This window comes from Berghia stephanieae, chromosome 9, assembly GCF_034508935.2.
Source record: "Berghia stephanieae isolate SIO BIC M18660-M18661 chromosome 9, UCSD_Bste_1.3, whole genome shotgun sequence".
Classification (NCBI taxonomy): Eukaryota; Metazoa; Mollusca; class Gastropoda; order Nudibranchia; family Aeolidiidae; genus Berghia; species Berghia stephanieae.
In genome coordinates, this window is record NC_088368.1 from 33,395,386 (window position 1) to 33,422,885 (window position 27,500).

At 36.5% G+C, this 27,500-nt stretch overlaps 2 protein-coding genes across 8 annotated transcripts in view; both read right to left on the reverse strand.

Moving 5' to 3' along the window:
* LOC144980093 (2-aminoadipate transaminase-like) overlaps positions 1 to 2,968 on the reverse strand; it is a 19,193-nt gene extending 16,225 nt beyond the window's left edge. For 2 of the 5 annotated variants that reach the window (XM_078927601.1, XM_078927600.1), the window contains exon 1: positions 2,778 to 2,800. In XM_078927601.1, the coding sequence (XP_078783727.1) occupies positions 2,778 to 2,789 (12 nt within the window). In that variant the 5' untranslated portion in view covers positions 2,790 to 2,800. Of the gene's footprint in view, positions 1 to 2,777; positions 2,801 to 2,923 lie in introns of those variants that run through there. The other 3 variants (XM_078927602.1, XM_078927606.1, XM_078927604.1) reach the window with 3 other exon arrangements.
* Positions 2,969 to 8,821: 5,853 nt separating this feature from the next.
* LOC144980094 (uncharacterized) overlaps positions 8,822 to 27,500 on the reverse strand; it is a 344,852-nt gene continuing 326,173 nt past the window's right edge. For all 3 annotated transcript variants that reach the window (XM_078927608.1, XM_078927609.1, XM_078927607.1), the window contains exons 9-10: positions 26,486 to 27,024; positions 8,822 to 12,475 (exon numbers count right to left, since the gene is read on the reverse strand). In XM_078927608.1, the coding sequence (XP_078783734.1) occupies positions 26,886 to 27,024 (139 nt within the window). In that variant the 3' untranslated portion in view covers positions 8,822 to 12,475; positions 26,486 to 26,885. The remainder of the gene's footprint in view (positions 12,476 to 26,485; positions 27,025 to 27,500) is intronic.

The following is a 27,500-nucleotide window of genomic DNA, read 5'->3' on the forward strand; positions in this document are numbered from 1 at the left end:
CGTTTGGACTGCCATCAACGACCACCTAAACAAAACGATGTCCAAACATGTACCAACGAAGGAGAGCTCAAGGAAATGTCACCAACCATGGATAAACACAACCATCAAACGATTATCCAGGCGGAAACAAAAGGCATGGGGCAGAACGAGAAAGTCCAACAGTAAGAAAGACTGGTACAATTACGCCCGACTGAAAAAAAACCCAGAGAGAGAGAGAGAGAGAGAGAGAGAGAGAGAGAGAGAGAGAGAGAAAGAGAGAGAGAGAGAGGGAGGGAGAGAGAGAGAGAGAGAGAGAGAGAGAGAGAGAGAGAGAGAGAGAGAGAGAGAGTAGAAGAGCCTATCATAATCATGTTAAGGAACTTGTCAGTAAAGACTCAAACAAAAAGCTCTGGAAATTTATAAAAAGTAGGAGGTGCGATTCGGTTGGTATAGCGCCCCTTGAGCATGATCATGCATTTTACTCTGACGCAAAGGAAAAAGCAGACTCTGTTTTTGCCTCAAAAGCTCATACCAAAATTTCCACTCAACAACTAAAATGCGAAGTAAACGATCACAACGCTATGGCCGAATCAATGTGACAGTAGAGGGCGTTTCCAAACTCCTCGCCACTCTAGATCCAAAGAAAGCATGTGGCCCAGACAAATTACCATCCCGTCTCTTAAAGATATTGAGTAACGAATTTGAACCTACCCTCACACATTTGTTCAAACTCTCTCTCGAAACAGGAGACACACCACGTGCTTGGAAGCATGCTCTTGTCCAACCCCTCTACAAGAAAGGTGATAGAAGCAGGGCTCAAAACTACCGTCCAATTTCATTGACTTGCATTTGCTGCAAATTGTTAGAGCATATAGTGAGATCCTCAACAACTGAATATCTCGAAACTAACAGTATTTTTTGGTGATGAACAGCACGGATTTAGGGAGCACCGCTCATATCAAACTCAACATCTGTCATTAACACATGATCTGCCAGCTGCTATTGATAAAGGAGGTCAAATTGATCTAGTGCTACTGGACTTTGCCAAGGCCTTCGACAAGGTTCATCACCATCGGTTAATCCAGAAATTGCATGACTTTGGTATCAGGAACAAACCATTACAATGGATTGCAGCTTTTCTGGACCATCGCACCCAACAAGTTCTTGTCGACGGCGAGACTTCCCCTACCGGGATGGTGACATTGGGTGTACCTCCGGGCTCAGTCCTTGGGCCCATCCTACTTTTAGTGTACATAAATGATCTTCCACGAGGTATAAGGGACTTTTTTTAAAAAGGGTTTTACGGCGCTTGCAACACATTAAGGTCATATAAGCGTCAGTAAAAAGGAAGAAAATGGGACAGTAAAAAGTTCTAGAAATACAATTAAAGCACAAAAGAAAAGGTAAGACAAAGGGGAACTGGTTCAAATAGGGAACAGATGTAGATTCCAAGAGCACACCGTCAAAGTACTTAGTTTGAGATCACCTAAAAGTCTCATCCAGACACAAGCACAGGTCCCAACTAAGAGGAATACAATCAAAAGTGCCAATCATATAATATAATATGTAAACTAAACATAATACAATGCATAACAGCGAGATGATTTACAAGGGAAAAAATATCATCTCCCAAAACTATAACTATACATTCGACTGTTTCCCTCCCCGCCAAGGAACTCCGGCAAGGATCAGGACAAAACTAAGTAATCTCATTCCAAGACAATGACAGGAAACAATTGGAAAACGGGTATGGGGGGATAGAAGACACAGCATGTACCTCCCTGCCCACTGTGGGAGGTCAGGATCCCCACCCAGTGGTATAAGGTAAAAAGTGCGCCTATTTGCTGACTACACAGCATTATATAATCAGATAAGAACAACAGACGATTGATGGCGATCTAGCTAAATTACAAGAATGGGAAACAACAAATGAAATGGAATTCAACGTATGAAAGTGCAATGTTCTAACCATCACAAATAAGAAAGCACCGATTACATTTGAATACCAACCTCATGGTCAAAACCTGGTATATGTAAAGACAGCAAAATACCTTGGCATTGAGCTTGATAAAAACCTCAAATGGAATGACTACATATGCCACCTGGCTTCAAAGGCAAATCAAACAAGCGCTTACATCACCCGCAATTTAAAAAGATGCCCAATCTCAACTCAAATCCTTGCTTTTAAATCTATTGTTAGACCAATGATGGAGTATGGCAGCTCAATTTGGGACCCATATACAAAGAAAAACATCGACACCTTAGAAAACATCCAAAGAAAAACGGCAAGATGCATCACAAACATATTCGATCCTTTCTCAAGTGCGTCTGAAATAACAGAACGGATAGGCCTTGAGCCTCTGGAAAAGAGAAGAAAGAACGATAAACTTAAATTGTTCCACACGATCTACTACAACAATTCGTGCCACAAGAAGACGAAGAAGAAGAAGACTTTTTTTATATTTATGTGTCAAACGTTGTACGACTATTATACACCATGTTGGGCATTTTCTTATCTTATCTTATCATTTTTTTTTCAACCTCAGGAATCTTACTAAAGCCTTAATAGGAATTATTCTTTAAATGCCGTATACAATAGTTTGTAATTACAGAATCTCATATAACTTGCATTGTATCATTCACATAGTTTTACACAACTTTGAATATCAGGAAAAATGTATCAATATGGCAATGTAAAATCGAAAAATACTATCATAAAATACTGGTAAGTGAAAATTGGTCATGATCGAATGAATCATAAATGTACAAAGTTCATAGTACAATGAAATATTAATGACATTTTTGTCCATCGAATTCAAGTCAGGACTCATGGGAAACCATTTATCTTTAGAAAGAAAACAATTCAAATGTGATTTCAGTTTTAGAATTGAAATTTATGTAACATCATTAGAACAAAAAATGTTCTCTATTCTCGAATACTTGCCATACATCACCTACTTATTTCCATAACAAACTCGTTCCATATTCTAGGCGACTTGCAAAGTTTTTTTCTTATAATAGTGATGGGGGAGAACAGGTGGTCGGGGTATTATTATTTTAAACAGTCAATCATTATTTGGTCCATTATCTCTACTAGTAAAGCATCTGAACCATAACCGGAAAATAATGGGTTTTTTAATCCCAGCCTAATCGTGCTTTAGAAATCAATTATTCAGCAGCCGTGGAATTTATGAATGCTCAAAATGATTATAATGTATTATATGCTAGTAGAGTCCATTGTCACTGCAATCCCATAAAATGTGAAACAAAATGTTGAGGTTGTAATTATTGTAATTGTTATTAGGCACAATATTCTTTTTAATCCCCGAGAGGATAACGCAGTACTTCCATGTCAACCTTGAAATAAAATCCAGATGATCAAAGGTTTGAACTAACATTAGAGGTTAGTTTGATCATCATGAAACAAGAGAAAAACAGGGGGCGTATATATAGATAGAATGCGCTTGGCCAAGGAGTTCACAACATTGCCATCCGGAAGTATAACGGACCAACACACAAACTCTGTGTAACCATGGACTTGTATAGTCTGGTTAATACAGTTGAGTGAGAACAACTCACAAACGCGGATGGCAAAAACAATAACAAAGGCCTGAGTGACGTCATCTGCATACTATCTATATATAGATAGAATGCGCTTGGCCAAGGAGTTCACAACATTGCCATCCGGAAGTATAACGGACCAACACACAAACTCTGTGTAACCATGAACTTTTATAGTCTGGTTAATACAGTTTAGGGAAACAACTCACAAACGCGGATGGCAACAAACAATAACAAAGGCCTGCGTGACGTCATCTGCATACTATATATATATATATATATATATATATATATATATATATATATATAGGTATATGTATATGTGACCCATCGTCTCAAAACGGTATTAAGTCGGAAGGAACCATATGCTTAAAGGCCGAATTTAATGTTAAACTGGTCAAAAATATAAAATGTTGGCATTAGCACCCTAAAATATGGTATACATTCTCCTTAATAAATCGTACAAACTCAACACAAGTCTGATATTTTTGGCTATAAATTCAATATTCAACATCTTAGTCATCCCGACTTAATACCGTTTTGAGGCGAAGGGTCACATATTATTAATTGTGTGTCGGATTGTACGTAGGTGTTGGGATGAATAGTTATAACAATCATTAGGTGTTGTCATTTTCGATGTTCATCGTCGACAGTTGTAATAAGATTAAAATAGCTCACTGACCGACCTGTCAAGGCCACGTTAAAATTAAAACTTAAACAAATAAAGAAAAAGAAAGTGGAACCAAAACTGCAATTAGATCTATTGAGAATTAACGATCAAATAAAAAAAAAATGATTACAAAGAATGTGTGAAAGAAAAAAGTGAAAACTTGACCTCAGATATAAACATAGATGAGTACTGGAATCAAGAATCGAACTGTATCACAGAATCTGCAAGAGAAACTATTCCATCTGTGAAAAAAACACGAACCAAAACAAAAATGTATGAATGACAAGATCTTGAAACTGATGAATGAAAGACGAAAACTAGAACGCAACAGCAATGAACATAAATAAGCTAATAAGATTATAAAATATGAGTGTAAGAGAGCAAAGGAAGATTATATTGAACAGGAATATCACAGAATTGAAAGACTAAAACAATCTAACACCAATCAATTCTACCCGTCAATACAAGATATAAGTGAAAACGACCAGCCATGGCAAGAAAATGCGTCAAAGACACAAACGGTAAAATACTTGTCGATAACAACGAAATTTTGGAAAGTTGGGCAGTATACATTAAAAAATCTTTACGCGGATGACAAAAGAGGAACGTGCTTGGATAAAGAATTCTCTACTGTGAACACGGGTCCCCAGATTATGCGAGAAGTAGTAAGCTGCTTGCAAAGAGATGAATAAGAGGAAAGCGGTAGGCCAAAATAGTTACTCAGTGGAATTGATTGAGCCCTCGACGATCTGGGAATAGACATTCTGACAAAAACCTTTAATGTTATATACGAAAAGGGTGAACTGCCTAATGTTTTAAGACAATCGGTATTAATTATCATACCAAAAAAAACAAGGAACTCTTGACTGTGACCAACACAGAACAATCCAGTGGCGTGGGGCCATTGGATCGAATGGTGCCAGGCACCACACCAATCTTTTAAAAATCATTAACCGCATAATTCAATTAAAAATAAAACTGAGAAACTTTAACTCCACTGTCTTTCGCCAACTCGCCAACAACATACTGCCATTTTAGTCTCCAGTCTATTCAAGCTTTCGATTCACGCACTGCGCCGACTCGTGTGTTGGTAACATCACTGCGCGAATTAGTGACTGAATCAACACCGTGGTGCAAAGCAATCCAAGCTCCAGTTAATGCTCTATCCATTAGTAGCGCTACAGCTGATTGAGTGAGAAACTGGGTCGAATTATACTATCTTCAAATAGCAGAAAACCCCTCGACTTGTGCCAGGATCTGAGAGCTCCACCGTTGGAATGGGGGGGATGCACCATTTACGTCATAATTAGGGTAACTTCGGCCATCCAAAATATTATATTAACTGTCAAAAACACTGATCATTGTCAAGTTTATTTGTAACCAGCAAAGAAAAACAACATAAAACTTAAAAATATGACATATCAAAATACCCCCCCCCCCCCACCTCTTTTTCACGATTATTGAATAAAGTAATTCTTTGCAACGAAGCATTGTGGACGAATTTACCAACATTTTCTTCCTTGTAGTGCCGAGTTGATGGTTACGTGTGTATGAGTGTTTATTTGTGTCTGTGTGTGTGTATGTGTGTGTTTGTGCGTGTGTATTTGTGTCAGTCAGAGAAAGAAAGCGAAGATTGTCAACAGTTATACTTTGGTGTTTTTTTTTATTTCTTAAGTATTTAAGTGGAGTGATTTTTTCTTTGTGATGCTTTAAGATCTGAATCTATCTTTTATTTGTGCAATCATTAATCGTATTTCACTGATTTCCATTATTTGAGATATATTTTGAAGTTTTGTTCTGTTAAACAATGAATTGCAATGAATCAAGTTGACTCTTTACTTCACCGCCCGTTTGGGAGATTGACACTAGATGACAAATTAGAAATAAAAAGACTAGTTCCTCACCAACCAACTGATTTTGAATTAACACATGTGTGGAAATCTCGGAAACGCTCTTTTTCAGTGACATGGTATGGCAGACAAGAATGGCTCACATTTAGTTTAGAAAAAAACAACGTTTCTTTTGTTTTTATTGTCTACTTTTTAGATACAACAAACACTGACAAATCATGGACATTTATAGGCTATAGTGACCTTAACCACTTCCATCGTAATTCTTGACCTCCTGAACGTTGTTTAGCACCCTTAAAAGAGTGAAAAATTTCTTGCGAAATTCAATGAAACAGGAGCGGTGAAATTCGTTAATGATTCTGTCAATTCACAAAGCTGAAATAGATGCCATTCCAGATTTCAATAAACAAATTATAAAAAGATTTGCAGAGATGAAACATCGCCGTGCAGATTTTCTTTACAAGTACTAAAACTAAGTAATTTCTGTCACATGTTTTTTTTTTCTCTCTTTTGATTTACATTTATCACATCTTGATTGCATTATCTACCAAATCCAATCCTTTAAATGGTTGACAAAGAATAATTACAAACACCTTTTCACACGGGACTTGTATCTCAGTGGTGTGGCTTGTTGTTTTCATGAATTATTTGTTTTTGTGAGTTTTGTCCACTCGTAGAAACCATCGACCCTCCCCCCACCCTTCCAAAAAAGAGAGTTTTTAACGTGCTCTCTCCTCTTAATCGTGTTCACTGTTTAAGAATTTTTTTCTTCTTATCATGGCACCACCATATGCCGTCAATACGCCACGCCGCTGACAATCAGCATAATGAGTCAGGCAACAACAATTGTATTAAGAATACTTATGAAAAGAACGAGGAGCAAGATCTATCCAGAGATAAGTGACGAGCAGCTTGGTTTGTTAAAGAAAAGGGTACGGTTAATGCAATTTTTACATTGAAAACAATAATGCAACGGTCAATCGAAAAACAAAAATCTATATATGTATATATTTTTCAAGCCCAATGGTTTTCTTTTGTCCTTAAAACCAAGAGATTAATATCTTAGTTTGGGAACTTCAAATTACGATATGGGGGCAAAGTGGCCGAGCTGTTAAGGTATTGCTCTGTGACCCGAAAAGTCCCGGGTTAGAGCCCCGCTTCAGGCACTTTCGTTTTTTTCATTGGGCAAGATTATTAACCCCCAATTCGGTCACTTGGACACTTGGATTTCTGTTGACATCAGACATCTTGTTTGGTGATTTATCTAGTCCGTGGAATGCCCAGGCAACGGTATCTTATCATGTCGTGGCAAAAAAAATTATTAAAATTTTATTACGATAATAGGCAATAGCGCTTACCCCGATTCCATTACCATGTTTCTACGTGGTTTGCAGTAGTTTTTCCCTTTGTATACAACAACAACAAAATTAACATTGGAGACAACCAGCCTATTCATGGTGTTGGAAAAGATATTTGGACAAAGTAAACTGTTCAATGCAAGAAGACCTCCGATTTAATCCTAGGGCTGAGTCAAACGTTTTGTCTTCTCTCTCATCTCATTGACAACAAATGCAGCTTATTGTAGGGTTTAGCGGAAAATGCATCGCAATAAACTAGATTCCTATCCAAAGAGTAACAAGCACGTGTTATTGTCCTTTAGTAAGCCCTTTATGAATGACATTACCTAACTCGACTCGGGTGTTAATGACTGCCTGACGAAGAGCAATGGCGAATAATATCAGAAGAGCGCTATAACAAAAAAGTAGTTGTTTACTTTATGTTTGTTTCTTTGTTTGTTTTTAAGGGTTTTACGGCGCTTGCAACACATTTAGGTTATATCAGCACCAGTAAAAAGGAAGAAAATTGTATAGTAAAGACATTCTTGATGTACAATTAAAAGACTTGAGGAAATAGTAAGACAAAAGGGGGAATGGTTCAAAGACGTATTCCAAGAGCACACTATAATTCAGTGTACTTAGTTTAAAATCATGTAAAAGTCTCACCCAGACACCAGTACAATATCCCACTAAAAGGAATACACTCTAATGTTTACAAATCATAGTTAAAAATGGAAAAATAACAGTGCATAACAGAGACATGATTTACAAGGAAAAAAAATATAATCTCCCAAAACTATAACTATACATTCGACTGTTTCCCTCCCAGCCAAGGACTCCGGACAAAATCAAGTAATCTCATTCCAAAACAAAGACAGAAAGCAATTGGATTCAATAGTCGGATGTCACGTTGCCCAGCAACGGCGGCCATCGTGGTTCTAAACAAAGAAAATCGGTACTTTTTATTATTCATCCTGGCTAGAACTTTTCATATGTCATGTGATCAGAATGTGTAAAAGTTAAAACACGATCAGATTTATAATGTTTGGTCTCCTCTGGATACACTTTTATGCTCGTCGGAGAAGTATTTCATAAGGGCGTTCGTCATTGTTCCGATAGAATCAGTTGCTAAGTTACTATGCGTCATTACCAGGGAAGTGATGTCATGACCGTTGAACCTTATTAGAAAACAGACACAGGGGATTAGTAGTCACACCAAGGACCTCCCTGCGCACTATGGGAGGTCGGGAACCCCACCCAGACGTCGATTTTATCAAATGAAATTTGGTTTCACGAGCCTTGCTGTGCTAGAAAAATAAATGAAAACAAATTATTGCCAAAAGCATTGAGCAAAATAAACAAACAAACAAAAAAAACAAAACATAAAAAAACCAACAAAGATATCGTAAAAATTCCATAAATTTTAGAGCAAATATCCATTTATTTGTTAATTTGATATACAGTATGAATGCACATAGACGTGATTATTGTAGAGCAAAAAAAATCACAGTAGATCAAAGGGTCTCTAAGAACGTGCAATTTGCAGGTCTGATAACCCAAATTATTTTGAGCTCATTGTTGTAACGGGAAAAAAAATTCTCATTAACAACAATGTTAAATTAAACCCCTAATTGTGTTCGGTTAACAATAAGCTGATGTCAAGTAATGGAACATGATATGATGTACATCCAAACACTAGTGATGATAGTGATAGCCGAGGACAGATCTTAATGGATGGCCCTGGCTGCACGCAAAATCTCTCATGTCTCCTACACAACCACATTGGTCAGGACAATGAAATATGAGGTATCAGACCTGCAAATATGATCAAGTAGGGCTGAAACATTTTAAGTAAATCAATACGTGACCCTTTACCTCAAAACGGTGTTATGCCAGAGGTTGGAGACAGATGCTAAAACTAAATTTTAAGTTAAAATGGATAGAAATGTAAATTCTTAATGTTAAAGGAAGTAATATTATGATCCATTCTTCATAATAAATCATTAAAATATAATAATGTCTCATATTTTTTACCATAATTTCATATTTTTTTCTCATTTAAATCACTTCAAAATAACACCGTTTTGAGGCGGTAGGCCAGAAACCTGACGAGACCGAAGGATCTGTAACATTTAAAGTCAATTAAAATGTGGCCTTTCACCTCAAAACTGTATTATGTTGGAGGTGGGTGAGGAGCAGATAAGATGCTAAAAAGAAAGTTAAAGTAAAAATTGCCAGACCTGTAATTTTCTCATTTTTTGGAAAGTAGTCGTATATTATTTATTCTCCTCATTAAATCAGAAAAATATGTCAGATGGCATATGTTAGTCTAATACAGTTTCAATAGTTCATCATTTAATCACTTCGAACTAATACCGTTTTAATGCATTAGGCCTTAATCTCACATTAGACATAGACATGGAACAATTAAAGTAAATTAAAATTAATATGTTGTCTAACGCTTTGTATATAATTACATTATGTTTTTGGCTGAGTCACGCTAAGGATTGCAGATGAAATTCCCTTCACATTCATCCCTAAGGGGAATTTTGTTTTTAGGGTTTATAACAAGGGGAGGAACGGAATGACCCAGGCCTCAGCCGCAGTGCAGCGCTGCAAATAGATCTGGAGCGAAATGATTGGTCCGAGGACAAATAGCACGGCGAGGGGGTGATCTTGGTAACTCCGCTTGGTGCGAAGCAGACCCCATACCGTTGTGTTTGGCTGACTCACTCGAGGTTAACCCTTTCCTCACCAGCCATTTTCAGAATTTTCCCCAAAATTTCAAAAGTACATATGTAAGTTCGATTGAGCCAAATATGACGTCATATGAAAAAGAAAAGAACTCAGCTGGAGATTTGTCCCGTAACTTTTTGACTCACCCTCGTAATTAACACGAAGCGTTTCAGGTTCGTCAGCATCTTGAAGAACGAACTATTTTTTTCCTGTTTTTTGTTTGTGACTGAAAAAGGATTTTGAGCCCAAAATATTCCATGTTTAGTGGGGGTTTTTATAAAAACATCTTTTATAGCTATTATATTCATTTTTGTTCAAAATATTCTCGGTGCTAAGAGCTGCAAATATTTAGTTATATTATTTGCAGTTAAACACAAACATCTACATCTATTTAATTTCTGGTTTTTAAAAAATCAGCTAAAGCAGTGGTTCTCAAACTTCATTGGGTCATCGCCCCCCTAGGGCTGGGTGGTCCAGTCCTCCACCCCCCCCCCCCCCCCCCCTTCGAATCTCACTATTTCACCATCAACACAAAATGACTAAGACAAAGACAAAAGATAATTTTGTGCGATATTATTGTGCAAATCTCTCTCTCTCTCTCTCTCTCTCTCTCTCTCTCTCTCTCTCTCTCTCTCTCTCTCTCACACACACAGACACACACACACACACACACACACACACACACACATATCAGTGACACTAAAAAAGAAAGCACCGATGCGTCAACTTGGTGGCCATGCCAATTAATGTGATGAATTTGGTGTGTGTCTATGAGTTTGTCAATGTTCGGGGTCATGGATGTCAGCCTCTATATACAATGTTGAGACAGTTTCGGGACTTTGAAAGAATGTGTGTTACAACGTTGAAACCCCTCTCCGTCAGATATGACGTCGGGACAGCGATGAAAAACAATTTAGCCTCTTTCCAAACTGCAGGAAATGTGCAATAAATTGCTGCTCTCAACCAACTCAACTTTATACTCTTCCCGCTTGACATGGGCTTTAACTCCAAAGCATTTTGCAGTTCAAGCACTCAACTTAGGCAAATCGTTAATATCAAATTTCTATGGACTCACGATCCATGCTGGCACATCGAGATTAAAAAGGTCCTGGAAGCGATTTCTCATATCAACTTCAATTTTTTCAATGTGATCTGAGAAGATCAGAATGTTTTCATCAGAGATGTGCTCTGCGATGTCTTTAAGATTTGGATATTTAGTGAAGTCTCTTCAACAGAGGGAGCGCCTCTAAATAGGAAGATTTGCTATGAAGCTGGATATAGCAGATTTCGCTTGGATCATGTTGATGTCATTACCTTGTAACTGTAGGTTAAGTTCGTTAAATTTTCCGTGGACAGCAGACAGGTAGGTTAATTTGTCTTAGATTTCGTTGAGCTGGTCGGAAATTGGAGAATTGACTGTAAAAACTCGACAACAGAGTTGAATAATGCAGATAATCGAGCAAGAAAGTTTCCTTTAGAGAGCCATTGAACCTCTTTTGAACTCCTCGTCTTTCTCCATACATAGCTGTTTGAAAAAGTGCGAATTGAGCATGTGCGCTTTTAACTGTTCATGCAATGGCTGGTTAAGATTTTTAGCCACAAGGTGTTGTCTGTGAATCACAAAATGTTCTAATAAAATGTTTGGCACAGCCTCTTTCAAAAATGCTGTAAAGCCACGATAGCACCTACCATGGCGGCTGCCCCACCTGTGGCACACGTTACGTTTGTAATCGATTGGAATTTGCTATCTTTGAATATATCGCGAACAGTTCTATTAATCCCAGTACCCAAAAGATCACATTAAATTCTAAATGTCAGCATTTAAAAAGTGCATATCTACTAAATGGGATTTTAAAAACAACAAGGGGTTCAAAAACAATAGTAGCACTAGTACCATCATGCCTTTTGCGCCATATTTATTTGCCTGTCGTTTAATAAAGGGAAAAACCCAAAACGTCCACACCATTCATCTTTTTACATATAACGAAGCTGAAATTCTACCACACCATTGCCATTTAACTTTTAAAAAATAAATTATTAGGCTGTATGACTATAAATTTAATGCTCTGTGGGTTTGGAGCAATCAGTGTATGGGTTTGGGGCATGAGCGTACGTATTTGGGTGAGGGGTATGGTAATCTATTTTCATTTTTTAGCTAGGTTAACAAATAATACCTGACATGTACTTACATCAAACCAAATAAATGAGTCTCTCAAACAGTGGAGAGTTCAGTTGAAACAATCCACAGTTAGAACTGTTAGAATTTGAGGTCTAGAAAAAATGTATAGATTTGGGGTGACCTACCCTATAAGTCTGAATGGGGAAATTTGTGAATAACGAATGTGTCATGGTCTCAAGTGAGTAAAGAGCTACTCGACTATGCATAAAGATATATGTAGAATGAGGCCCCAGAATTTACTAGTTACTATAAATGAAAAACAATTAACGATTTGTTTACAATGAAATAAAAATAATGATGAAATTTAATTAAAAGAGATAAACAGTGATCGTGGCAGTTACAAATAGAGATATGAATATTTTACGTAACTTATGATAATATGTCAGGTTCGTAAGTTTACGTTTCCAGGCAGTTGATGGGCTTGGATGATCTATTCCTCTGATAACAGGATCGGACTCGTAAAATTCCACTTCCAGGCAATTGGTAAGAGGTTATTGTGTAGTCCTTTGACAGCGGGCTCGGGTTTGATCCTTGAAGATTATACAATCAAAGTTAAAAGCTCCGGCGTCTTAATGGTGTAGATATAATATCTACAAAGTCCCAAAAGATAAAAATCTTCCAGTATATATATAGGAATAGAGCGACTGGCCGTCCGGCATAGATTGTGGAGAGAAGGTGAGTGTAGAGTGTTAGACCTATCAGCTTTTATAATAGGAAGTGGTTATTCAGTATCAGATACTGAATAGTGCTTTGCCACTATTCAGTATCCATAAGGAACTCTTTTTTATAGAGAGAGTGAAAAGTACGACAATCTCGGTTGAACTGCTGACCTACTTCCAGATTGAACACGTGCAGTAACTGACAGCCCGATTCAAAGTTGTAAAAATATTTTGATCGAAATTTTTAAATTTCAGCTATCGTGCAATTAACATAGTTCAAAATATCAAAATAAGAGAGGCAGTCAAATACATTTTTTAATGTCTGAATAGACATGATTAAATGTCTCTAAAAGTTCAGTGACACCATGGCATGGTGGATATAAGCTGTTTGACTCTGAGCTTAAGGTTCGAGAGTTCAAATCCCTGTAAGGGTAACTTTTTTTTTTTTTTTTCCCCATATTTTTTAAAAATTCCTTCTGTCTATTTATATTTTTAAAACTTTTGTTTTAATAATTTTATTTGCTTGAAATATACTTTAATGTTGATAATATACTATTGTTCTTTTATTATTATTATTATTATTATTATTATTATTATTATTATTATTATTATTATTATTATTATTATTATTATTATTATTATTACTTACTATTATTATTATCGTTGTTGTTGTAATCGTCATCATCGTCATTATTATGATTATGGTTATGATTTTTTTTTAATCAAGTAGTTGGAGTAATTTAATCAGTTATTGATTTATTACGAATATCTTTTATGTGTTATCATCGCGTTGTTGTTTTTCATTATTGTGCTCTTCTATTGTTTATTACTTTTTAAAATCTTGCTTTTTTCTGTTGTTGTTGTTCTCCTTGTTGTTGATGTTTGTTTGTTTGTTTTGTCATCTAAGACAAACCCGATTCATTATAAATTCATTTTTAATTGAGCGATGTACTTCCGAGAATTACTTGCCGTATTATATTGAAATTTACATGACAATAATAATAATAATAATAATAAAAATAATAATAATAATAATAATAATAATAATAATAATAATAATAATAATAATAATAATAATAATAATAATAATGATGATGATGATGATGATGATGATGATGATGATGATGATGATGATGATGATGATGATGATGATATGATGATGATGATGAGATAATAATAATAATAATAATAATTTAAATAGATACTGAATATTAGACTACAATTGACATCTATTTACTGAATACACGTGGTATTTTTATGGATGTTTCTTTTTTTACGAAACCTGCCGAAACCCGACAAAGTTATGGGAAGTAGGCAGCAGTGGGAGTGAACCTGGGACTCAGGGAAGTGTACACCATTGGGGAGTGAACCTGGGACTGGGTTTCGTTTTAAAAAAAAAAGCAATTACTTTTTTACGAAACCCGCCAATATCTGACAAAGTTATGGAAGAAAGTAACAGTGGGGGAGTGAACCCGAGACTATGGTTTTTCGGCGGGTTTTGGCAGGTTTCGTAAAAAAGTAATTGCTTCATTCTCGTCTGGTACCCAACTCCCATAGTTCGGCTTCATTTCCCACTGGTATCCATCTTCCATAGTCCCAGGTTCATTTCCACTGATTTCCTCTTTTCACAGTCCCAGGTTCACTCCCAACCGGTGTGCACTTCCCTGAGTCCCGGTTCATTGCCCAATGGTGCCCACTTCCCATAACTTTTGACAATTTCGGTAGGTTTCGAAATAAAAGTACATTCTGAGCTCACTGTCCACTGGTATCAGCCTCTCGCAGTCCCGGGTTCAATCCTCATCGGTGTCCAAATCCCAGATTCACTCCCCACTGCTGCCTGCTTCCCATAACTTTGTCGCTTTTGGCGGGTTTTGTAAAAAAGTAATTCCCCTCCCCCTTGGTATTGCTTTTTTACAAAATCCAGAGTCCCAGGTTCAATTCCCACAAGTGTACACTTCCCTGATTCTCAGGATCACTCCCACTGTTGCCTACTTCAATAACTTTGTCGGATATTGCCAGGTTTAGTCGGGTTTTGTAAAAAAGTAATTGCTTTTATGTGAAACTCGCTGAAACCCGCCGAAAACCAGAGTCTCAGGTTCACTCCCCACTGGTGTACACTTCCCTGAGTCTCAGGTTCACTCCCCACTGTTGCCTACTTCCCATAACTTTCTCGGATATTGCCAGGTTTTCGTCGGGTTTCGTAAAAAAGTAATTACTTTTATATGAAACTCGCTGAAATCCACCGAAAACCAGAGTCTCAGGTTCACTCCCCACTGGTGTACACTTCCATGAATCTCAGGTTCACTCCCCACTGTTGTCTACTTCCAACAACTTTGTCGGATATTGCCGGGTTTCGTAAAAAAGCAATTGCTTTTATATGAAACTCGCTGAATCCCGACGAAAACCAGAGTCTCAGGTTCACTCCGCACTGGTGTATATTTCCATGAATCTCAGGTTCACCCCCCACTGTTGCCTACTTCAATAACTTTGTCAGATATTGCCAGGTTTCGTCGGTTTCGTAAAAAAGTAATTGCTTTTATGTGAAACTCGCTGAAATCCGCAGAAAACAAGAGTCTCAGGTTCACTGCCCAGTGGTGTACACTTCCATGAATCTCAGGTTCACTCCCTATTGTTGCCTACTTTCAAAATCTGTCGGATATTGCCGGGTTTCGTAAAAAAATAATTGCTTTTATGTGAAACTCGCTGAAATCCGTCGAAAACCATAGTCTCAGGTTCACTCCCGACTGGTGTACACTTCCCTTAGTCTCAGGTTCACTCCCCATTATTTGCCTACTTTCCATAACTTTGCCCGATTTTGTTGGGAGATGGCGCATTTCGTAAACAAAAAGTAATTGCTTTTTTTTTTTCAAAACCCGCCGACACCCAGTCACAGGTTCACTCCCCACTGGTGTACACTTCCCCGAATCTCAGGTTCACTCCCCACTGTTGCCTACTACCCATAACTTTCTCGGATATTGCCAGGTTTTGTCGGTTTCGTAAAAAAGTAATTGCTTCTTTATGAAACTAGCTGAATCCCGCCGAAAACCATAGTCTCAGGTTCACTCCCCACTTGTGTACACTTCACTGAGTCTCAGGTTCACTCCCCACTGTTGCCTACTTCCCATAACTTTGTCGGATATTGCCAGGTTTTCGTCGGTTTTCGTAAAAAAGCAATTGCTTTTATATGAAACACGCTGAAACCCGCCGAAAACCAGAGTCTCAGGTTCAGTCCCCACTGGTGTACACTTCCCTGAGTCTCAGGTTCACTCCCCATGTTGCCTACTTCCCATAACTTTCTCGGATATTGCCAGGTTTTTGTCGGGTTTCGTAAAAAAGTAATTGCTTTTATGTGAAACTCGCTGAAATCCACCGAAAACCAGAGTCTCAGGTTCACTCCCCACTGGTGTACACTTCCATGAATCTCAGGTTCACTCCCCACTGTTGTCTACTTCCAACAACTTTGTCGGATATTGCCGGGTTTCGTAAAAAAGCAATTGCTTTTATATGAAACTCGCTGAATCCCGCCGAAAACCATAGTCTCAGGTTCACTCCCCACTGGTGTACACCTGATTCTCAGGATCACTCCCACTGTTGCCTACTTCAATAACTTTGTCGGATATTGCCAGGTTTTTGTCGGGTTTCGTAAAAAAGTAATTGCTTTTATGTGAAACTCGCTGAAATCCACCGAAAACCAGAGTCTCAGGTTCACTCCCCACTGGTGTACACTTCCATGAATCTCAGGTTCACTCCCCACTGTTGTCTACTTCCAACAACTTTGTCGGATATTGCCGGGTTTCGTAAAAAAGCAATTGCTTTTATATGAAACTCGCTGAATCCCGCCGAAAACCATAGTCTCAGGTTCACTCCCCACTGGTGTACACTTCACTGAGTCTCAGGTTCACTCCCCACGCTTTGCCTACTTTCCACAATTTTGCCGCATATTGTCGGGTTTCGTAAAAAAAGTAATCTCCCCCCCCCCCTATTTTGTTATTGCTTTTTTACAAAACCCAGAGTCCCAGGTTCACTCCCCACTGGTGTACACTTCCCTGAATCTCAGGTTCATCCCCTCCTCCCCCCCCCCCCTACACACACACGCACACACACACACACGCTGCTGCCTACCTCCCATAACTTTGTCGGATATTGCCAGGTGTCGTCGGGTTTCGTAAAAAAGTAATTGCTTTTTATTACGAAACCGCCGAAACCCAGTCCCAGGTTCACACCCCACTGGTGTACACTTCTCTGAGTCCCATATTCACTCCCACAGCTTCACTCTTCCCATAACTTTGTCAGGTTTCGGAAAAAAAAACACCGTATTATAGTGCAAAACCACTATTCAGGTCAGATACTGAATAGTGCAAAACCGCTATTCAGTATCTGATACTGAATAGTGCAAAACCACTATTCAGTATCAGATACTGAATAGTGCAAAACCACTATTCAGTATCAGATACTGAATAGTGCAAAACCACTATTCAGTATCAGATACTGAATAGTGCTAGCCTTTATAATAAGTGGCTACGTGACAGAATGTAGAACGAAAAGTATTCACTAATTAGAAATTAATTCGAGGGAAGGCTATAAAAGGAAAGACGATCTAATATTAGAAGGTAAAGTTTATCTAAGCCTACCGAAATATAACTGGAGTGAGATGAATTCAGTTCTTAATAAAATAAAATTTAATAAGATAATTGTGAACAACCTTTACTGTGACACCCCCCACCCACGTTTAAAATATACTCTTTAACCATTATGGGAAAGATAGATTTTACAAACGGAAGTAAATTTACTATCATGATACTCTAGCATTAATCCATTGTTATGATTTGTGCTACAATTAAATTATTTATTAACTAGACATGGAAATGTTTATATTAACGTAGGTATATGAATGGGTGACAATAACAATGAAAGATTGTGATTACAAATCATTGTGATGAACAACATGATGGCAATGTGATTACAAATCATTGTGATAAACAATAGTGATGGCAATGAAGCATGATTTAAGTCGATGATATGAAGGTAATTTACTGAATGAAATGAATGAAAATGTAAATGGAATATTGACATTTCAATTATTAATCATAAATGAGTGAAAATTCATAACAATAATAGATAAAGAGATTTCCCAAATCATGAATGGGTATGGTATATATATCCAAACAATACTCAATGTTACATTAAGTTGGGTCATCATGTTTACAAATAAAATTATCGAATTTGTGCGTTCTGATTTGGCATAATTTTCGAGGTAACTAACAGTATGCATGAGAGGTTAAGTTATACCCTTCTCACGTGTTTACACTAATCGAGAAAGTAGGTCGGCGTGAATATTTTCACAGCCTGGTATGTGAGAGATACTGAAAGTGTAATTTTGCAAAAATAGACTCCACCTTAGTACTCTACTATTATTCATTTTGTTATTTCTTATGTACGTGAGTGGTTTATGGTCCGTTTCGACCACAAACTCTTTTAGCAGTAGATATCTGCTGAATGTCTTTAAAGCAAAGACGATGGCCAGTCCTTCACGCTCTATTACAGAGTATCATGATTCTCTGTCCAATAATTTTCTGCTTGCATATAAGCAAGGCATTAGAGTTCCCTCATGTTCCTGTAATAGTACACCTGCGATGCCCTTATCAGACGCGTCAGTTCTTACAACAAATTCTTTTGACATGTCGGGTAATTTAAGAATTGGTTCTGAACAGAGTAATGCCTTTAATTGGTTAAAGCTATTCTGACACGCTTCTGTCAAAACAATTTTGTTCGGTGACCCATTCTTTGTCAGATTGGTTAGCGGTGTCGCGATGTGCGCAAAGTTGTAAATGTATTTCCTGTAAAAATTTAGGAGCCCAAGTACTTTGCGTACTTCTTTTTTTGTCTTAGGTGGTTGCAATTGTGCGATTTTTGTTTGTTTTTCTGTCTCGGGTGTCTGTGTCCCATGACCAACGGTATGATCAATTCTGCATTTGAAGCTTCGATATTAGTAAACATAGGTTGCGACACTGTGTCTCTATCAAAATACTTTTTTAGCATATTTGCATGGAATGTCTTTGTTGTGTTGTTAATTTTAATCTCGTAATTAACATTAGATTTTATTGCTGTTATTTGGAATGGTCCTTTCCATGTAGCTAAAAGTTTACTCGAGTCATCGGGTAAGAGTATTAGTACTTTGTCACCAATCTCAAATTTTCTTGATTTGCTTTTTCGATCGGAGTATTCCTTGTATTTCTCTGCTTTTTAGTGACGGATTCCTGTGCTAGCTTACACGTGTCCTCTATTCTGTCTTTCAGGTTTCTTACATATTCGTAAGCAAACATAATTTCGTTATTGTCCTCCTCATTCCCTTTACAAATGTCGGCTACTATATTGATCGGGCCGCGAGGTGATCGTCCATACTGTCATGGTCTCAAGTGAGTAAAGAGCTACTCGACTATGCATAAAGATATATGTAGAATGAGGCCCCAGAATTTACTAGTTACTATAAATGAAAAACAATTAACGATTTGTTTACAATGAAATAAAAATAATGATGAAATTTAATTAAAAGAGATAAACAGTGATCGTGGCAGTTACAAATAGAGATATGAATATTTTACGTAACTTATGATAATATCTCAGGTTCGTAAGTTTACGTTTCCAGGCAGTTGATGGGCTTGGATGATCTATTCCTCTGATAATAGGATTGGACTCGTAAAATTCCACTTCCAGGCAATTGGTAAGAGGTTATAGTGTAGTACAGCGGGCTTGGGTTTGATCCTTGAAGATTATACAATCAAAGTTAAAAGCTCCGGCGTCTTAATGGTGTAGATATAATATCTACAAAGTCCCAAAAGATAAAAATCTTACAATATATATATAGGAATAGAGTGACTGGCCGTCCGGCATAGATTGTGGAGAGAAAGTGAGTGTAGAATATTAGACCTATCAGCTTTTATAATAAATGGCTACGTGACAGAATGTAGAACGAAAAGTATTCACTAATTAGAAATTAATTCGAGGGAAGGCTATAAAAGGAAAGACGATCTAATATTAGAAGGTAAAGTTTATCTAAGCCTACCGAAATATAACTGGAGTGAGATGAATTCAGTTCTTAATAAAATAAAATTTAATAAGATAATTGTGAACAATCTTTACTGTGACACCCCCCACCCACGTTTAAAATATACTCTTTAACCATTATGGGAAAGATAGATTTTACAAACGGAAGTAAATTTACTATCATGATACTCTAGCATTAATCCATTGTTATGATTTGTGCTACAATTAAATTATTTATTAACTAGACATGGAAATGTTTATATTAACGTAGGTATATGAATGGGTGACAATAACAATGAAAGATTGTGATTACAAATCATTATGATGAACAACATGATGGCAATGTGATTACAAATCATTGTGATAAACAATAGTGATGGCAATGAAGCATGATTTAAGTCGATGATATGAAGGTAATTTACTGAATGAAATGAATGAAAATGTAAATGGAATATTGACATTTCAATTATTAATCATAAATGAGTGAAAATTCATAACAATGATAGATAAAGAGAAGATTTCCCAAATCATGAATGGGTATGGTATATATATCCAAACAATACTCAATGTTACATTAAGTTGGGTCATCATGTTTACAAATAAAATTATCGAATTTGTGTGTTCTGATTTGGCATAATTTGCGAGGTAACTAACAGTATGCATGGGAGGTTAAGTTATACCCTTCTCACGTCATTACACTAATCGAGAAAGTAGGTCGGCGTGAATATTTTCACAACCTGGTATGTGAGAGATACTGAAAGTGTAATTTTGCAAAAATAGACTCCACCTTAGTACTCTACTATTATTCATTTTGTTTTTCTTATGTACGTGAGTGGTTTATGGTCCGTTTCGACCACAAACTCTTTTAGCAGTAGATATCTGCTGAATGTCTTTAAAGCAAAGACGATGGCCAGTCCTTCACGCTCTATTACAGAGTATCGTGATTCTCTGTCCAATAATTTTCTGCTTGCATATAAGCAAGGCATTAGAGTTCCCTCATGTTCCTGTAATAGTACACCTGCGATGCCCTTATCAGACGCGTCAGTTCTTACAACAAATTCTTTTGATATGTCGGGTAATTTAAGAATTGATTCTGAACAGAGTAATGCCTTTAATTGGTTAAAGCTATTCTGACACACTTCTGTCCAAAAAATTTTGTTCGGTGACCCATTCTTTGTCAGATTTGTTAGCGGTGTCGCGATGTGCGCGAAGTTGTAAATGTATTTCCTGTAAAAATTTAGGAGCCCAAGTACTTTGCGTACTTCTTTTTTTGTCTTAGGTGGTTGCAATTGTGCGATTTTTGTTTGTTTTTCTGTCTCGGGTGTCTGTGTCCCATGACCAACGGTATGATTAATCCTGCATTTGAAGCTTCGATATTAGTAAACATAGGTTGCGACACTGTGTCTCTATCAAAATATTTTTTTAGCATATTTGCATGGAATGTCTTTGTTGTGTTGTTGATTTTAATCTCGTAATTAACATTAGATTTTACTGCTGTTATTTTGAATGGTCCTTTCCATGTAGCTAAAAGTTTACTCGAGTCATCGGGTAAGAGTATTAGTACTTTGTCACCAATCTCAAATTTTCTTGACTTGCTTTTTCTATCAGAGTATTCCTTGTATTTCTCTGCTTTTTTAGTGACGGATTCCTGTGCTAGCTTACATGTATCCTCTATTCTGTCTTTCAGGTTTCTTACATATTCGTAAGCAAACATAATTTCGTTATTGTCCTCCTCATTCCCTTTACAAATGTCGGCTACTATATTGATCGGGCCGCGAGGTGATCGTCCATACATCAACTCAAATGGGGAGTAGCCTGTAGATTCTTGGGGTATTTCTCTATATGCAAATAGGATTGCTGGTAAGTATCTGTCCCAATCATCTGGTTTTTCTGCTGACACTTTTCTTAACATATTCTTTAGAGTGCCATTAAATCTTTCACAAAGACCATTTGCTTGGGGGTGGTAGGGAGTTGTGAATGAGTGTTGGATTCCCATGAGTTTCATGGTTTCATGCATCATATGTGATGTAAATTGGGGTCCATTGTCCGACAGTATCTCATTTGGTATGCCTATTCTAGTAAAAATTGTCATCAATGCTTCAGCTATGTGATCCGATGTAGTTGATTTCAATGCTATCGCTTCTGGCCACCTGGTTGCGTAATCGACTAGTGTTAGTATGTGTGTATGGTTTCTATCTGATTTTGTTAAAGGGCCTATAATGTCAATTGCAACTTTTTGAAAAACTTTTTCAATAACTGGGGTTGTCTCTAATGGCAATCTCGGTATTCTGCCTTTTGCGACTCTTCTTTGGCATGTGTCACACGATTTCACATATTCTCGGACGTCTTTAGTAATTCCAGGCCATGTGAAATTCTCGGATATTCTCTTCAATGTGGAAGAGCTCCCAAGATGTCCAGAAGTTATTGAATCGTGCGCTATTCCAAGGATTTTGTTTCTGTAAATACTCGGCGTGACCAGTTGTTTAGCTATTTTGTTTCTTTTCCTATGTAACCTGAACAGAATATCTTTTTCAATGATGTATTCAACTTTTGATTTCGTCCCTTTGTTTGCGATATTGAAATATGAAGTTAAAGTCGGGTCCTTTTTCTGTTCTTCAATGAACCTGTTCCTGTCAAATTGTTGTGGTTCTAGAGAAATAGTCATTGGCTTCTCTGGTGTCTTAGTCATCTTTCTTGTTTCTGCTAGACAAGCTGTTTCTTGGGTTAATGACCATTCTTTTACATCTGTTGGGTTGTCTTTAAGACCTTTTATATTGCCAACAATAACATCAGCGACGGGGTTGGGAAGTATACAGCATTCCACTATTCCTGTATAGTATGGGGTTTCTATGTACACATTAGCTGTTTCAAAGGTTTCGACTGTGCCACTGAATGTGATGCATTGTACCGTTTTTCCAGTTTTGTCTTCGTCATTGATCAAAGATGCTTTTATTCCTACTGTACTGCATCCTGTGTCTCTCAATATTTGGCAATCAGTTCCATTAGCTTTGCCTTCACAAAATAATAGCGATCCTGACTTGTGAGTTTGTGTTAAAAGTGACATACCTTTCACGCAATACACATTTATATTTTCTCCTGACATTACTCGTGTCTGATTATTTACACTGGTTTGGAGTGATGCATTTGCAGTTTCTTTCGGATATCCCACGATTTTGTAACATTTGTCTGCTGTGTGGCCTTTCATTCCACAATATTGACATTTAATTATAGGTTTGTTGGTTTTCTTATACTCAGTATTATTGTCAGTGCTATTTCTTGTTTTGTTTTGATAGGGTCGGCTATGGTCTCTATTGAACTGTTTGTTCCATGGTTTGTTACTATGGTCATCCTGTTTCACTTGCGTGTTCCGAGTGATTGATCGGCTCGTTCTATTTGAGTACTGAACTTTAGGTGTACCTGGACTCTGAGCAGCAGCAGCGTAGTATGGTTCCTTCAATGTTCTGCTAAGGGGTGTCAATGGATGTGCGCTGTTAAAGTTTTCTGCGTAGATTTTTAATTTGTCCAAGTTTTCTGGCTTTCTCTCTTTAAAGAATGCGACTAAATCTGGGTTGCAAGCTTGATAGATTCGATTCTTCAGCGTGAGATAGTAAAGGCCTGCAAAGTCGTCTTGTTTTACGTTTGCCAACTCAAGCCACCGATTTAGAAATTGAGTAATTCGGTTCACGAATGTATTAAAGTCTTCTCCACTTTCCGGTTTTGCAGTGTGAAACCTTTCCTGGTAACCATCTTCCGTTAATCTAAATCTTTTTAGTAGAGCGTCTTTAATTTTACCATAGTCATCTGCATCTTCAGTTGTTAAGGTATAGAAAACTTTTAGCGGTTCTCCGGATAAGCAGTTAATCAAGGCTGTGGCCCATTTGCTTTCTGGCCAACGATAACCTTTAGCCTGAACTTCGAATCGGTGTAAGAAGGATTCTAGACAGTCTGAGCATTCATCGTATGTTGGCATGCGTGGAAGTTTCACGAAAAATTCATCACTATTATTATGTTTTCTTTCATGACCGGTTTTTGTTTTTTCAATTTCCAGCATCATTTGGGTCCTTTTGGTTTCTTCTTCTGCTAAAGCTATTTGTCTTTTTAGTTCCCTTTCTTAGACTCTTTCTTCTCGTTCTTCTCTACGTATTCTTTCTTCATGTTCTTTTTCTTCTCTACGAATTCTTTCTTCATTTTCTTCTCTACGAATTCTTTCTTCATTTTCTTCTCTACGAATTCTTTCTTCATTTTCTTCTCTACGAATTCTTTCTTCATTTTCTTCTCTACGAATTCTTTCTTCTTTTTCTTCTTTTATTTTCTCTTCGCACCATGAAAATATCCTTTCCTGGGGTATTTCTAAGTCCTTTGCGAGACTTAAGTATCTTTTATATGCTTCCATTTTTGCAATAAATTAGTTACGATGTTTTATATATATTATATTGACAGGATACTGTTACTGACTGTTTTATTTATTTACACTTACTGGAATGAACTATTCGATTTTTAGAAATCTCTCTCTCTTATTTCAACTTATTATGTATGTTGAATTTGATGCCTTTTATCGTTATATCTTATAAAGCAATGTGTCAATACAATGCGGAGTTATTATGACTTGTGTCAATAACAATGTGTCAATCGCGTGTACTCTAAACTATGTTACTACGAAAAATGTATCACCAATGTGTGTGACTCGTCGTTAGTTTGTGTACAATTATTCGCAATGACGCTAATATACTAGAGTGTGATAACAATAATAGGATGCCAAAATAATCCCAAGTTATCTATCACTAAATATAACACGACGGCTAGTAGACTCCTTTTATTATTATTTAGTTTTTAAAGACTCACTTTTCAGAACATAATATATAAGTGGTTTTCGGTAACAGTAATATGCCAAAAATGCATTTAAAACAAATCACTATGCAAAACAAATCACGATGTCTATAGTTACTATGTGATGCCCAACTCATGTAAAAGAGAATAATGAAGGATATATTTACCAACTCAGTTCGTGGCTGGGACCTCTCTCTTGTTCAATGGTTGTTCAACAATTGTAATTCGGCATTGAAGAGTGTTTAACAGTGATGTCTGAAATACAAAACAATAAAATATCGTAAGATTTACAATAGTTACAAAATGTGTTCACAACACTGAGTGATTGGTTGATAGGTGAATGAATCGTTATGGAATGTAAACATATTGAAAACAATTCATGAATGAGGCAAACAACAAAATGAAATGAGTGATATAATAACAAAGTGGACAAGGAATGAATGAATGAATGAAAAACTGAGTGAATAGATGAATGAATGAATGAATAATGTATGAATGAAAGAATGAAGGGAGGAATAAATGTATGAATGATTGGATAAATGAGTGAATAAACGAATGAATGGATGAATGAATGAATGAATGAATGAATGAATGAATGAATAAATGAATGAACAATGAATGAATGAATAATTTATAAATGAATAAATGAATGAAGGAATGAATCAATAAAATGCTATTCAATTTGAATGAAAGAATGAATGGATAAATTGCTATTCCATTTAAATGAAGAAATGAAAAAGAAAAAAAAAAATTAATCCTGTAAATAGGGAGTTCAATTAAAATATGATCAAGTGGGGCAATTAAGAGTTTTACAATTTAAACTTTAAAGTTAGATGAAATAGATATAAGTAACTAAATAAATTCAATTCTTTATATGTGTCCCCTCCAAAATGTCATGGTCTCAAGTGAGTAAAGAGCTACTCGACTATGCATAAAGATATATGTAGAATGAGGCCCCAGAATTTACTAGTTACTATAAATGAAAAACAATTAACGATTTGTTTACAATGAAATAAAAATAATGATGAAATTTAATTAAAAGAGATAAACAGTGATCGTGGCAGTTACAAATAGAGATATGAATATTTTACGTAAATTATGATAATATGTCAGGTTCGTAAGTTTACGTTTCCAGGCAGTTGATGGGCTTGGATGATCTATTCCTCTGATAACAGGATCGGACTCGTAAAATTCCACTTCCAGGCAATTGGTAAGAGGTTATTGTGTAGTCTTTGACAGCGGGCTCGGGTTTGATCCTTGAAGATTATACAATCAAAGTTAAAAGCTCCGGCGTCTTAATGGTGTAGATATAATATCTACAAAGTCCCAAAAGATAAAAATCTTCCAGTATATATATAGGAATAGAGCGACTGGCCGTCCGGCATAGATTGTGGAGAAAGTGAGTGTAGAGTGTTAGACCTATCAGCTTTTATAATAAGTGGCTACGTAACAGAATGTAGAACGAAAAGTATTCACTAATTAGAAATTAATTCGAGGGAAGGCTATAAAAGGAAAGACGATCTAATATTAGAAGGTAAAGTTTATCTAAGCCTACCGAAATATAACTGGAGTGAGATGAATTCAGTTCTTAATAAAATAAAATTTAATAAGATAATTGTGAACAACCTTTACTGTGACAGAATGCCATTTCATAAACTGCCAAAGTTTATAATTTGATTTTATATTGAGTTTGACTTAAAGTTCAATTTTCAGCATAAACTCATCCCGACATAATATTGTTTTGAGACGGTTGGTTATATTTTAACGAAACCAGCATCATATCCACTATTCCGTAAAATACAAAGAACATACTATTGTTATGGACTTATCTTTATGAACTCCTTTAAGGAAAGAGTTGCTCCCTTTTGTTTATTGCTAATTGAAGTCTGTTACCGACTAATTATAAGTTACCAATAGTTCAAGTCCACTGTTAAAAATATTAATTTTACTTATTACATATCAAAGTGCATCCTTCTCCCTCCCACTATGTTCTATAATTAAGACCCTTCCCCCTCGTGCCCCGCCATTTCTATAAAACCCATTTTAGTGTGAAATTCCTTTCAAAGCAAGGAATTCATTATATGCCTGACATATTTTCCTTCCCGAATCCACTAGGATATCCTTGTCAACGAACGGTGTTGCCAGACGAATGAAATTCTTGTAACTCTTTGACGGGGATGTTCTGAAAAAGAAAAGAAGAGAAAGAAAGAAAATACACTATCTTCTTCTTCTTCTTCTTCTTCTTCTTCTTCTTCTTCTTCTTCTTCTTCTTCTTCTTCTTCTTCTTCTTCTTCCTCTTCTTCTTCTTCTTCTTCTTCTTCTTCTTCTTCTTCTTCTTCTTCTTCTTCTTCTTCTTCTTCTTCTTCTTCTTCTTCTTCTTCTTCTTCTTCTTCTTCTAATAATAATAATAATAATAATAATAATAATAATAATAATAATAATAATAATAATAATAATAATAATAATAATAATAATAGTAATTTTAAAAAAATTAATAATAACAATAAAATACACATTTATATAGCGCTCATTCTCATGTAAACACAAGCTCGGGGCACTTTACAATGTAAGTCATCAATTTTAAAATGTTAGAAATTTTGTTTCTGGACATTTGCACACAAAAAAAATGATTAAAAAAACACCCCCCCCCCCAACAAT